Here is a 12,535-nt window from a genome sequence, read left to right on the forward strand (position 1 = left end):
AAGGAATTGAATCTGGGACCTTCCAGATGCAAAGCAGATGCTCTTCCACTGACTTTCCAGGCCTTTCCAAAGTAATCTTCTGAACAAGAGCATCTTGTAGCACATGCAGAGTGTCCTTCCTCCCAGGCAGCCAAAGCCATCTTCCAGATGTCTGGAACTGGGGGTTGGATGATTAGGACTGACAACATAACCTCCAAGCAAGTACAAGAGTCCTGATGCACTTCTAGTTTAAACTAAAATAAGTAGCAGTTGGAGGGATTACTCTATTTTCAGGCTTTTGCATTTATATATAGATTTCCAAGCCTGTTCTTCCAGCCCCCAGCTTTTCTCAGAAGGAAATGTGATTTTTCTCTCCATTGGAATACTGTACTTATGCAGCAGATTATCTTTAGAAGTGGCATTCACAAAATCACTCAAATCAAGACTATTATTGAGAAATGAAAGTAACCTGCTGTCATCCTGAACCACAAAAGAAGTATCCTTAATGGTGCCCTTGAAGGAGACAGTTTGCTTAGCAGGTGTGCACTAAGAGGAGACCTAGGAAAGTAAAAATGGAAAATCTGAGCAACTGAAGACTCTTGACTTTTTCCAAAACAAACTTTAGGAAGTATCATTTTCATATGATAAGGACATGATTTAATTATGCACGGCCTGACGTGGTAATCATGTAATGTTGCAGCACATTTTGATGATTTAAATAAAATGGACCACCTTGAAAAGAAGATGGAAGCTCTGAAATGAGGGAGAAATGAGAATCAGTTACTAGATGTTCCTTATTGAGCACTAGATAAAATGAAATTTAAATAAAACATTGTGAAAATAAATTCCCTTTATTCTACCTGTGTAAATTAGAAACTATTCCAAACCATACTGGCATCTCAATAATAATGATAACGAGCACTTGTTGAAGACTTTCATCTCAAAGGAAGCTTGGGTTGCAATCCTAAACATGTTGAATTGGAGGAATGTGGACTCTATTTTCAAGAAAAATGATTAGAGTTGGGCTGTTGGAGCATATTTTCTCCAAGCAGAATGAAAAGTTAACAAAACAATTGCAAATAATTTGGGGAAACCCAAAGTTATTGTCCTTGAACTATAATTCTGGGTTCTGTTCTTACGCTGATACAACCCAAGTAAAAAATTGAATTGTTAATTTTCCACAATGGCAAATCTTGGCTCCATGAATTTACACTGGAACCCTTAAAAGTTTTCATTTATGTTCCGCAGTTATGAATGCAAGTAAACAACTTTGATTCTCAAATGCGGATTATTAATACAGCTTTGTGAAGTACAAAACTTATGTTAAGCCAACGTTGTATTTGAGGTTATCAAGATTGTGCTTTGTGCCTTTTTCTAATATTGCAGCTGTCAGAACATTGTCTCTTGTAATACATCAAAGGGCACTTCCTTTTGGCTCCAAGTGCTAAAATGTACAAGCATCTGCACTGTAGAATCTTGCATCTGTAATTTGGCTCTTTGACACTATTGACATGCGCTTTTGTCTTCTACTTTCTGTATTTTCATTGATGCTACTGAAAGTTGTGTTGCCATTACAGACAGGAGTTTTAAAGAATTCTTTGTTTAGAATTTTGAAGGGAGAGCAGGAGATAGGTTTAAAGGCACAGTTGTTTTCACCTTGTATCCATGACTTTTTTTAAACAAAGTACTGTATGTTTCTAGATTTTGCAGAGATATGTTTTTTGAATGTGATGGCAAATGTACTGAAGGAATTGAAACCTTGAGACAAGAAAATAAAGACCAAATTCATTAGCTGACTTTCAATGGGCTGGATCCAGGCTAAGGCTGTAGACCTGAACACACAGGAAAGCAAGTCCTGTTTGAATTCAGTAGAACTTCTGAGTAGACATGTGTAGGATTGCACTGTTAGTTGCATTCTCTTCCTATTGAAATCTATGGAACTGAAATTACAACCACCTATGGAACTGAAATCATGACCAGCTTGTCCCATTGATTTCAGTGGGATCGAAGTTCAAATTCCTTACCTGGATCCAAACCATTGTTTCTAAACCCATCTATTAAAATTTGCCCTAGTCTGATTCAAATATTTTATACTTGAGGGTTACAGGTTGCAGTTTCTGAATGTCTGAAAAACAAGTGGGCAAAAAACCCAGAAAAAGTGCAGCACATGTGTGTGTTGCTTATTTTGCATTAACATCTCCTAATAACTCATGTAAATATTTTGAGGGTGAATTAGAAGAAAACGTGGTTGAAAGAATGATCAAAGTTCTTGGCTTGCCTCTTTTTTGGCTTCATGGAATAAATGATCCTGTACACCAGACGTAGGAAAGCTGTGGCCCTCTAGGTGTTGTTGAACTACAACTCCCATCAGCCCTTGTTATAGGCCAACAACACCTGGAGGACCACAGATCCCCCACACGTGCTGTACACAATAGCCAGCAAGGCTATTTATAGTTATTTTATTTACTTAGTACATTTATATCCCACCTTTTCCCATTATGGAACTCAAGGCAGCATACATGGTGTTCCCTGGCAGTCCCCCACCCATGCACTGACCAGACGCAAATCTGGCTAGCTTCAGCAAGGCGGCAGCATTATATGCCTCTAGACTATGCTCTGGGAGAGTGTGAACTGTGAATGATCAAAGGTAGTTCTCAAATATGGCTGAAACACTTTGGAATTGCTTGTTTGTGCACACAGTAGTTGTAAACAAGTGTTGTGATCTCAGTGTAACAATCTCTCTAAATTTTATGCAAGTCTGCCAAGAGTACAGTATATATCCCTCTCTCCACAAACATGGCATCAAATACTAATTATGTGTGGCTCCCTGAGGAGAGCATTCTACAGGCAGGGTTCCACAACCAAAAAAGGTTAAATTTATGGTGACCTGGCTGAGCAGAGGCTTTGTTCCCTCCATCATTTGGCCCAATGGAATTATATGAAGTGACCCCAAGTGGGATCCACTGCAAATGTATATTTGCAGGTCCCACTATCTGAACACAATGCATTCTCAGGAAATCGTTCATTAGGCAAGCGTTCACATAACAAGCAGATGATTGCCATTGTTTCCTATGGGGAATCTTAAGATTCGTCCAATCTCAATTTCTCTCTGGTTTCTGTCTCAAATTGCTGCAGCCAACCAGCAAAAGACAAACAAAGGAAAAACTGCCCCCTGTCTGGTCTCTTCCGTTCCCTAATTTGTCTGAACTCTCTCCCTCCGTTCCTTTCTTCATGGTTGCCACCCAAAATGGCTGCCACTGACCAGCAAAACACAAACAAGTAAGGAAGTGGGTAAACTCTGGCTGCTTGGATATCTGAACCAGCTGTTTGTGTTACTAGGTTTGGGTATGATTCTTTGTGTTTCGATAACTGACATTTCAGATGACAAACGTTCCGATAGTGGGACCTGCAGTCCCACAGAATGGAGGATTCTTCTGCTCTGTGGCCTGACCTATGGAGGTTCTGTGGAATAGTCTAGGTCAATTTGTGCTAGGATTCTAAAACAGAATAAATGTGCTGCTGTTTATACTCATGCTAGTTAAGGGTCATTAACTTATTGTTCTTTCTAATAACTTGTCAGGGACCTCCCAGGGGTGGCTTCCACAGAAGAAACTTGCATTCCATTGTTGCTTATTGATACAGCTGGCTGTGGCTTATTTGAGCTTGAGCTGGAAGATGAACAGTCTAAAGGAAATGAAGGTATTGTTGTTTTACCTGCTATGGTTCTCCACACTCCCACCCTGGAATCAGCGCCCCCCCCCCCAGCCTCCACATTTCAAGTTACATTATCCATGCATGTGCTGTAATTTCAACTGCTACTACATTAAAAAGGTTGCCTTGTGCCCGCGGTGTTGAAAGTGGTAGCCTTGGGGAGTTACTGAAGAATTTAGTTATGCTATTGGGATCTTGGCAACCACACATGGAAATGAATATGAATACATCCATGGAAAAATCTTGGGATGTCAAGGTTTAGACATGCTTCTTGTGGTCCTAAGATGGATGGATAGCCTGTGTAAGCCACCAGTACCTTTCAAAACTCCTTCAGTAGTAGAACAGTGCAATCTACATGGGCTGTACATTTGCTACAAAGTACCAATAAGTGCAGAGGTTTTCAACCTTTTTGAGTCCACAGCTCCCTTGACCAACTACATTCTTTCTGCGGCACCCCTATGGGACTCAGGAGCCCAGTTGTGTCCCCCCTTGCCTGCAGAGCTGGCAGCCTCTCCCCCTTTTTCAAACACCCTCCCTTGGGGAGTGTTCCCTCAGCCTCCTTTCCTTTCCTCTCCCCTCTCCTTAGGAGTCCTTTCGGCAGCCATTGCTGCTGCCCCTGGTCTCTGAGCTGCCCCACCCCACCGCAAAGAGAGGTGCCTCCTCACACTGCCCCACAGGAGTCTGGGAAGAGGATGCCCCCAGCCTTAGTGGCCCAACAGAGACTGGCTAAAGGTGAATGTGAGGTCAGCACCTTACCTTGGGAGGCAGCAGTGGGTGCTGCTGGGCCTGCAAGATGGAAGGGCTCCCCTTCAGCACCAGGCACTTAGCTCCCAGGCAGGCCTTGTACAAAGCAAGGACAAGAGAGGCCAGCGCAGCACCTGTCTAGCTGGCCTCATACTTGTCTGCCAATTCCCAACAGCAAGGGTTGGTGGGCTGGCTAGCTGGGCTCCTTCACCCGCTTGCTTACTCCAAGGCCACCTCAGCTCCTGGCAACCAGCACTCCTTGACCAGCCCCTGAGGCACCATTCACCTGCAAAGCTTGTAGCCAGGGCTGCTGCAACAAACAGCTATGCAAGCCTTTGGGAGGTAGAGACACAAGAGTTCATCAGAAGAGAGAGGGAAGGAAAGAGGGACAGAGGCCAGTGTTGCCTGCAGCACCCCTGACCATCATTCAAGGCACCCTAGGGTGCCACGGCACACTGGTTGAAAACCTCATTACCATGGATGTAGCAGAGGTCCAGCCAAATTATCAAGACCACAGTGTACTGTAAGCAAACAGCAGGTGGAAAAACATGCAGCTGGAGAGGAAAATGGATTGTAGATAACTGACCATGGATGATGAAAATTTCCATTTGGATTCAACATCACTGCACTAGACAAGGTTTATAGAGCCACCTAGCAAAATACATCCTTCCCCAAAGACCTTGAATTCTCAAAAGCAAAAAGCAAGAGAATGAAAGATTATCTAGTTCAGCCTCATGGTCTAGGGTAAGATAATAAAGTACCTTAATGAAAGTTGACAGAGCTTAACAGGGCTGGACCAAGACATTTTACTCCCTGGGGCAAAAAGCAAGATGGTGCCCTTGCCCTGTACAAAGGCTGACTGGGCCAACAGCTGAATTCTATTTCAACACTGGTGACAGGATAGCATCCTTCACTTCTATCTGGGAACTGGTTAAGAGGAATAGACAGGGGACTGCCACTGCTGTCTCTCTCATACACACACACACACCCCTCAGCATGTGCTGCCTGAGACAGTCATCTCACTTTGCCTAAAAGTTGGGCCAGTCCTGGAACTGAGGAAGAAGGGTGCTTGTGATGATTGTTGGATCAGACACCTGTGGTTTAAATAGCACTCTTGAATTGCAACACAAGCTCTGAAGCGATGGGCAAAGTCGTATGTTGTCAGCTTGAAGTGCCGGACTCTCCTGGTTCCCATATGGTTTGTTGGTACAGCTTAGCTGAGAGAACTTTCAGTTCTAATTGCCTTGCCGCATAGCACTTTGTCAGATCTCTCAGTGAACAAGGCACAGACCTTCACAGTTAATGGGTCAGAAAGTGCCTGACCGTGTTGGTGGCATATACAGCAATTCTGCTAACAGAGAGAAAGGCCAGTTCTCTGAGCACAGAGAGTTCTGGAGTTATAAATCAGCCTAGCAACTGTTGTGAAGCTCTGTCTCTGTTGCTGAATAAATAGGAAGGTTTCCAGTCTCACTGAGCTCCAGTAGCAGTATTCATTTGGGAATTCTAGACTGCATTTAGGAGTGGGAAAGGGGTGTGCTCATGGGACAGGGCTTGAGCCCAGAGAGCAGGGAGAGAGGTCACATCTAGAAAGTGGGAATCTTCTAGAGATGATTGAGGGAGAGGGATGATTACATGGTTGTCTCTCAATTGGGGGGGAAAGACTTGAGAGCAGGGAAGCTCAAGTATGCATTAACTCTGGGATATTTTGCATGTTGTATCCCCATAGCATGGCTAATTCTTAGAAAGGCTATTTCATGCAGGAATTAAATATTATACCCATTTGTAGGTTAGCATCCTGCCACAGTCCTATTCCATGCAGGGTTTCACTGTGAGCACATGCAGTACCCATCTTTGCATATGTTGCATGCACATTATGATCTCCACCAGGGGTAACTGATGTGGTGCCATCCAAATGTTGCCATGTTGTAACTGCCATCAACCTTAACTAGCCTGGACCTTGGTTGGGTATGATGGGAGTTGTAGTCCTACAGCTTCTCAAGGGCAATCAGCATTGACAACCCTTTATCCATAGTAAGAAATGGAAGTGCTGTCTATGTAGAAATTGTGTAATGTTTGAAGCAGCCCTTGTTGTCAGTACCAGCAAGTCTAATTCAGAAACATAGTGAAATGGGCACACAAATAAATAGGCACCAGCTTCCAAAGGCAAATAGCTGCAAGAGCCATGGTCTAAAATATGAATTTCCTAACCTATGCTGGATCAGTTCAAAGGCAGATTTCACTTCTTGGAATTGGGGTGGTGTTATCTTGGTATTTTCAACACTGATCTTACTACCCTTGAGAATGTGAACTGTGATGTGTTGCTTGTATCTGACAGTGTTGTATGGAACTCATAACCATTTGCCCAGCTATTAAAGAAATCCATAAGGCATACAGCCTGTATTTGTAAATCATTTAAAAATATTTTTACCAACATAGCCATACTACTACTACTACTACTACTACTACTACTACTACTCCATGCATGTTTCCCTTGTAAATTTCATTAAGGGATAATTTGAGAACTCTTTTTTCATATGAGGAGATGTAGGGCATCAAGTAGTTTGGTGAATGTTGAAACTATGGTCAGTTTCAGAACTTTATGATCCATAGCTTGAAGCTGCCTTGTTTAACTAACCAGTTTGTTCTAAATCACAGTCTCTGGCTTGTACATAATGCTAAATCAGGAATCTTTGAAAGTGAAACTAAATGCTGCAAAAGTGTTTCTGGTATCCACGTGGGAAAAAGGAAGCACACAATCTCAAGGGTTTGCTTAGGTTCATTCTAATTTGTGCACATAGCTCTAAACCATGGCAAAACCCTTTACTGATTGTAAAGACTTGTTTTTAAAGTGGCAAGTGAAAAGCAGCCTTTCACTATCATTGTCTGAATTGAATGCTTTTTAAGTGGAATCTGTCAACTTGTTCTAGGGTTAAATCGCTCATTCACAGCTAAGTTTTATTTTTCCCCTTCCAGGCGAAGCGCGTCTTGCCAGCTTGCACGTTCAGGCTTTAGTGGAAGCCGGTGTTAAAGCAAGAGACATTGCTGTCATTGCTCCTTACAACCTCCAGGTGAGTGTGTCTGCCATGCTCTCAGAAGCACAACATTTCAAAGTAAAAAATTTAAAGCCATGGGACTTTAGGATGAAGGGTGGGCAATAAATTGTAGTAATAACGTTTGTTGTCCTAGCAACGTCTTTGTTTTTCAGGTGGATATGCTAAGGGAGCTTTTGTGTCACAAGTACCCAGACCTGGAGATTAAATCAGTGGATGGCTTCCAAGGAAGAGAGAAGGAAGCTGTTGTCCTCTCTTTTGTAAGGTCCAACAGAAAAGGTACATAGGTTATAACCTGGAACCATATAGAACAAAAAGAAACTTAATTTGCCAGAATCGGGGAAACTGTTAAAATTGTGTGGTTTCAACTGGCTCCTTCTTTGGAACAAGGTGCTGACCTCTTCTACACATGCTCTCGGAATCAAAGGAGGTGCTTCCACGTGGTGTAATCACATCCTACAGGGGAGTACTTGGGAGTAGCATGACTATGAGGACAGTACCAGTTGCATGAATCATTGGCACCTTACCTCCTGGTTCATGTCCTAATGCATTGGCATCACCCAGTTGTTTTAGCCAACATGATTGTGTTACTCCTGCAGCATGTATCACATCACATGGAAGTGGCTTCCACACTGCTGGGAGCCCATATGCAGGGAACCACTGTCACTTTTCCCAGAGTGGAAGATTCTCAATAATTAACTGCGCAATGGAAAAGTAATTTATATAGCAAAACACTCCTTTTTTCCAGAGAGCCTGGGAAGGGGTGTTTCCAAGCACAGGCTGAAAACTCTGGTGGCTAGCCACATATTCTAGTACAGGGCCAGTCCAATACATTTTGCTGCCTGAGGCAAAGGACAAGATGGCAGCCTCTCCATTCCACATCGCCACACACCAGCCTTTGCCACCTGCGGCGGCTGCCTCTCTCTGCCCAATAGTAGGACCAGGTCTGTTCTAACAGGCAGAGTGGTCTACGGGGGTTGATTTTTAAAACCAAACCAAACCTGTGGCTATTATTGTCATGGCTATTCACGCTACTACTATTACTACTTAATATACAGGGTGATTCATAATGAAGTATACAGTTTCCATTACTGTATACTTCATTATGAATCACCCCGTATTATGTCTTAGAAATTAATTAAGAAAGAGTGGACTGTTAATTCAGGCACCTTTGGAGAAGACAGGCAGTCCTTCAGGTAAGCCAGTGGTAATTGCTGGATACTTGCCATCTGTCAGCTCTATTGTAGTGAGTACAACACAGTTGTCCACAGCTCTAAAAATTCCACACAGTAGCAAACCTGAACTGACCACAAACCTGTTGGGTGCGGGTTAAAAGCTAGCTTGTTTCCCAGGTGTATTCCTTTTGGAAATACAACAAATATTTCATTACAGCTGGCAGCATCCTGCCCAACAAAATTGGGGACTGGAGCATGGTAGGCTCTGCTCAGAGAACATACTCTTTTCTGCTTTCATGGCACTAGGTAGAGGATAAAGAACACTGTGGTTGCTGAAGTCAAAGCAGTAAAACTTTTCCTTGCTACTTTTCTGCTATGTTCTTAAGTGAAGTTAGCAAATAGCAGCATGTTCTTCTATTATGATTTGTTATTATTTTCCAGATAATGCTTGTTAAGCACACATTGGCAACCTAATACACTTTAAAGTACCTACAGGCTCTGTTCTGAAATGTTCTATGTCTTCAGATGGTAGCAACAAAAGCCTGCCCCCCTCATTTAGTTTTAATGTTTGTTTTTCTGCTTGTCTTCTGCTTAGCTGCAGGAGCAGGGGACTCAGCTACACCACCCAAGCTAGGCAGCTGAGCTGACTCAACTTGGCATTTGCTTTCTGTTGTTACAGATCCTTGAGAAAATAATTGGAGATCAGAAATAGCTTCTGGAAAAGTCTCATATGTGTCTGTCATTTTTATCCATTGGCTCACACATGTGTGCTAGTTAATTGCCTTTAGAAAATAGCATTCACTGTCTTTCCTTCTGACCTTTATGGAAGTTAGACTTGTGTCAATAACTAGGAAAAAGGAAAGTGTAACTGCAAGGCTCTGTGGGAGCTTTTGCTTCCTAATTTCTGCTGAAACAATGCAGTCCTGACCTATAGCTTAAGGCCAATTCCATTGCAGACATGAACTTTAGATAGGTTTAGTTAATCAGCTTGGACCATCTGTATGAATATTACTGCTGTTCCGCTTCTGACAAATCACAGTGATGTGAATCATTAATGGGTATCTGTGGCTTGTGTGCCACATTAAGCCGCAGAAACTTAAATTTTCTGGTTCTTGGCCATTTAGTGGACTCTACTTCCCCTACTTAAAAATTAAATGGAATGAAGCTGTATTTTCAGCTTGATTTCTCAAATGAAACCGAAGCAGTATTGTGACAAAAAAGTCACAAAATAAGTAGAGCTTTAAATAAATGGTTTTGTTAAAAGAGATAGTTGACATATTACTTGTATTTTCACAAACCAATTAAGTCATCAGCTGAAGTCTAACATGTTTCTCTGTTAGCTAAATCATAGTAAATGTACCTTTTTAGATATTTCAGAAAGTGTAAGGTAACTTAAATGTAATAATCTAAAGCTCCCCCAATCACTGTTTAAATGAAATGATTTTTGTCCCTTTTACAGTAACACACCATAACTAATATAGCCTCAAAAAGTAAACCAGTGTGCCATCAGATCTCAGCCCCGGTGACTACAGTTTCCCATCACTAATTAGTTTACATGAGAGCAAACCCCACTAGATACAGTGCAACTTAAACTGAATAATCATGCATAAAAAGATGTTATAAAGCTGCAAGTGGTAAATCAGTTAATGAAACTCATTAACTGGTGAATTGAGGTCCCAATACTGATCCTTGGGAGACTCTACTATCTACACTCCTCCACTGGGACAACATTTATTCACACTCTCTGCTCTCTCTTACTTCACTAGTTCCTGATCCACAAAAGGACCTCACCTCTTATTCCATGACCGCTAAACATGCTTATGAGTCCTTGGTGCGGTAGTTTGCCCAAAGCCTTTTTGAAAGTCTAAGTTGGATCATCTCTATCTATATCCTTGTTGACCCTCTGGAAGAACTCTTTAGCAGGGCTTGTTCTCCTGTATGCTTGGTTATTTCATCTTTAACAATACTTTCCACCTATTTTCCCATAGCTTTGAACTCATTGGAAGAAAGCTGGGCTATAAATGTAGGAAATACATACATTTTCACTTTCATTTGACCACCTTAAGCAGTGATATGACCTTGGGAGATGGTTTTGTCAACACAAGCATTTCTGCTTGCTTGATGGAACAATCTCCCCCCTCTTCCCTCCACACTGTTCTAGGGGTTCTGCCACCCAAATGCTGAGCCATTGTGGGGGGCAGGAGAAGGGAGGGAAGCCCCGCTTCACTAGCAGAATACCTTGCTAGGCTCTTGATAGCAGGACCCATAAACTGGACCAGGTCCTGAGTTCAGAAAACTAAAGCAAGATTTCACTATGCAAAAATGGTGTCCGTAATGATCAACCTGGAGTGCATCTGATCTTGTAGTTTGTTGTGGTAATGAAGTTTGGCTATGTTTATTTTGCAGTTCCTATACCTCTGTAGGTATAGGATTACCGTATTTTTCGCTCTATAGGACGCACTTTTTCCCCTTCAAAAATGAAGGGGAAATGCGTGTGCGTCCTATGGAGCGAAGACGCCATAGCCCCGCGACCCTCTCCCGGCTGGAGAGGTGACGCGCGGCTATGGCAGGAGCCTCTTTAGCCGCGCGTCACCTCTCCAGCCGGGAGAGAGCGCGCGGGGCTAAAGAAGCCATAGCCCCGTGACCCTCTCCCGGCTGGAGAGGTGACGTGCAGCTATGGCAGGAGCCTCTATAGCTGCGCGTCACCTCTCCAGCTGGGAGAATGCGCGCGGGGCTAAAAAAGCCATAGCCCCGCAACCCTCTCCCAGCTGGAGAGGTGACGCGCGACTATGGCAGCAGCCTCTCCGCTGCGCCTTTCCGCTGCTCCCTGACCTGCTCTTTGGGGCTGGTGGTGGGCTTCCCCCCGCCAGCCCCAAAGAGCAGGTTGAAAGGAACCTGAAGCCTGGAGAGCGAGAGGGGTCGGTGCACACCGACTCCTCTCGTTCTCCAGGCTTCCAAGGTAGCCGCCTGAACGCACCTTAAACGGCACCTTGTTTTAGAGTGGGAAAACAAGAGGGGGGAAATTCTCCCCCTCTCTGCGCAGCGCCTCCTGCCGCTTCGCTGAAGGGGCGCTGGGCAGAGAGGGGAAGAATTTTTTTTTCTTGTTCTCCCCCCTCTAAAACAAGGTGCGTCCTATTGTCCGGTGTGTCCTATGGTGCGAAAAATACGGTATATATTGGGCATAGGCTACAACACCCTAAGAAACCTCAGAGTGCATCTAGCTTTTGTGTGATAATAAGAATAAGATTGTGGTAATATACTTGTTAATTATGTATTGATCAATGTAGTTGCTTATAACTCTTTGGTAATTGCAGAAGGGGCCCTTGTAACCCAAAACACGTTGAGGTTTATGTATGTATGAATGAATTATTTCTTTCTATACTCAACGATGGATTATTCATGCATTGGTACTGGTTGCTCATTGAATACTGTAATGTGGAATGGTAACTTCAATTGCAGGAGAGCTTCAGGTGTCTACAGTGGTGCCTCGCAAGACGAAATTAATCTGTTCCGCGAGTCTCTTCGTCTAGCGGTTTTTTCGTCTTGCGAAGCAACCCTATTAGCGGCTTAGCGGATTAGCGCTATTAGCGGTTTAGCGGCTATTAAAGGCTTAGCGGCTTAGCGGCTAAAAGGCTATTAGTGGCTTAGAAAAAGGGGGGGAAAGCGAAAAAAATCTCAAGACTCGCAAGACATTTTCGTCTTGCGAAGCAAGCCCATAGGGAAATTCGTCCTGTGAAGCGCATCGAAAAACAGAAAACCCTTTCATCTAGCGGGTTTCTCGTCTTGCGAGGCATTCGTCTTGCGGGGCACCACTGTATTCCAGTGAACAGATAAATCTGGGATTTAGGTCCACCCTTCTGCCACTGACAGCCATGT

General features: G+C 43.4%; 1 protein-coding gene across 1 annotated transcript in view; it reads left to right on the forward strand.

The window, feature by feature from the left end:
• Nucleotides 1-12,535, forward strand: part of IGHMBP2 (immunoglobulin mu DNA binding protein 2) — a 64,618-nt gene that overhangs the window by 43,857 nt on the left and 8,226 nt on the right. Inside the window, exons 10-12 of the mRNA XM_081012541.1 lie at nucleotides 3,560-3,678; nucleotides 7,408-7,502; nucleotides 7,640-7,763. Coding sequence (XP_080868667.1) covers nucleotides 3,560-3,678; nucleotides 7,408-7,502; nucleotides 7,640-7,763 — 338 coding nt within the window. The remainder of the gene's footprint in view (nucleotides 1-3,559; nucleotides 3,679-7,407; nucleotides 7,503-7,639; nucleotides 7,764-12,535) is intronic.

Source organism: Podarcis pityusensis, assembly GCF_964106645.2.
Source record: "Podarcis pityusensis genome assembly, chromosome: 1".
Lineage (NCBI taxonomy): Eukaryota > Metazoa > Chordata > Lepidosauria > Squamata > Lacertidae > Podarcis > Podarcis pityusensis.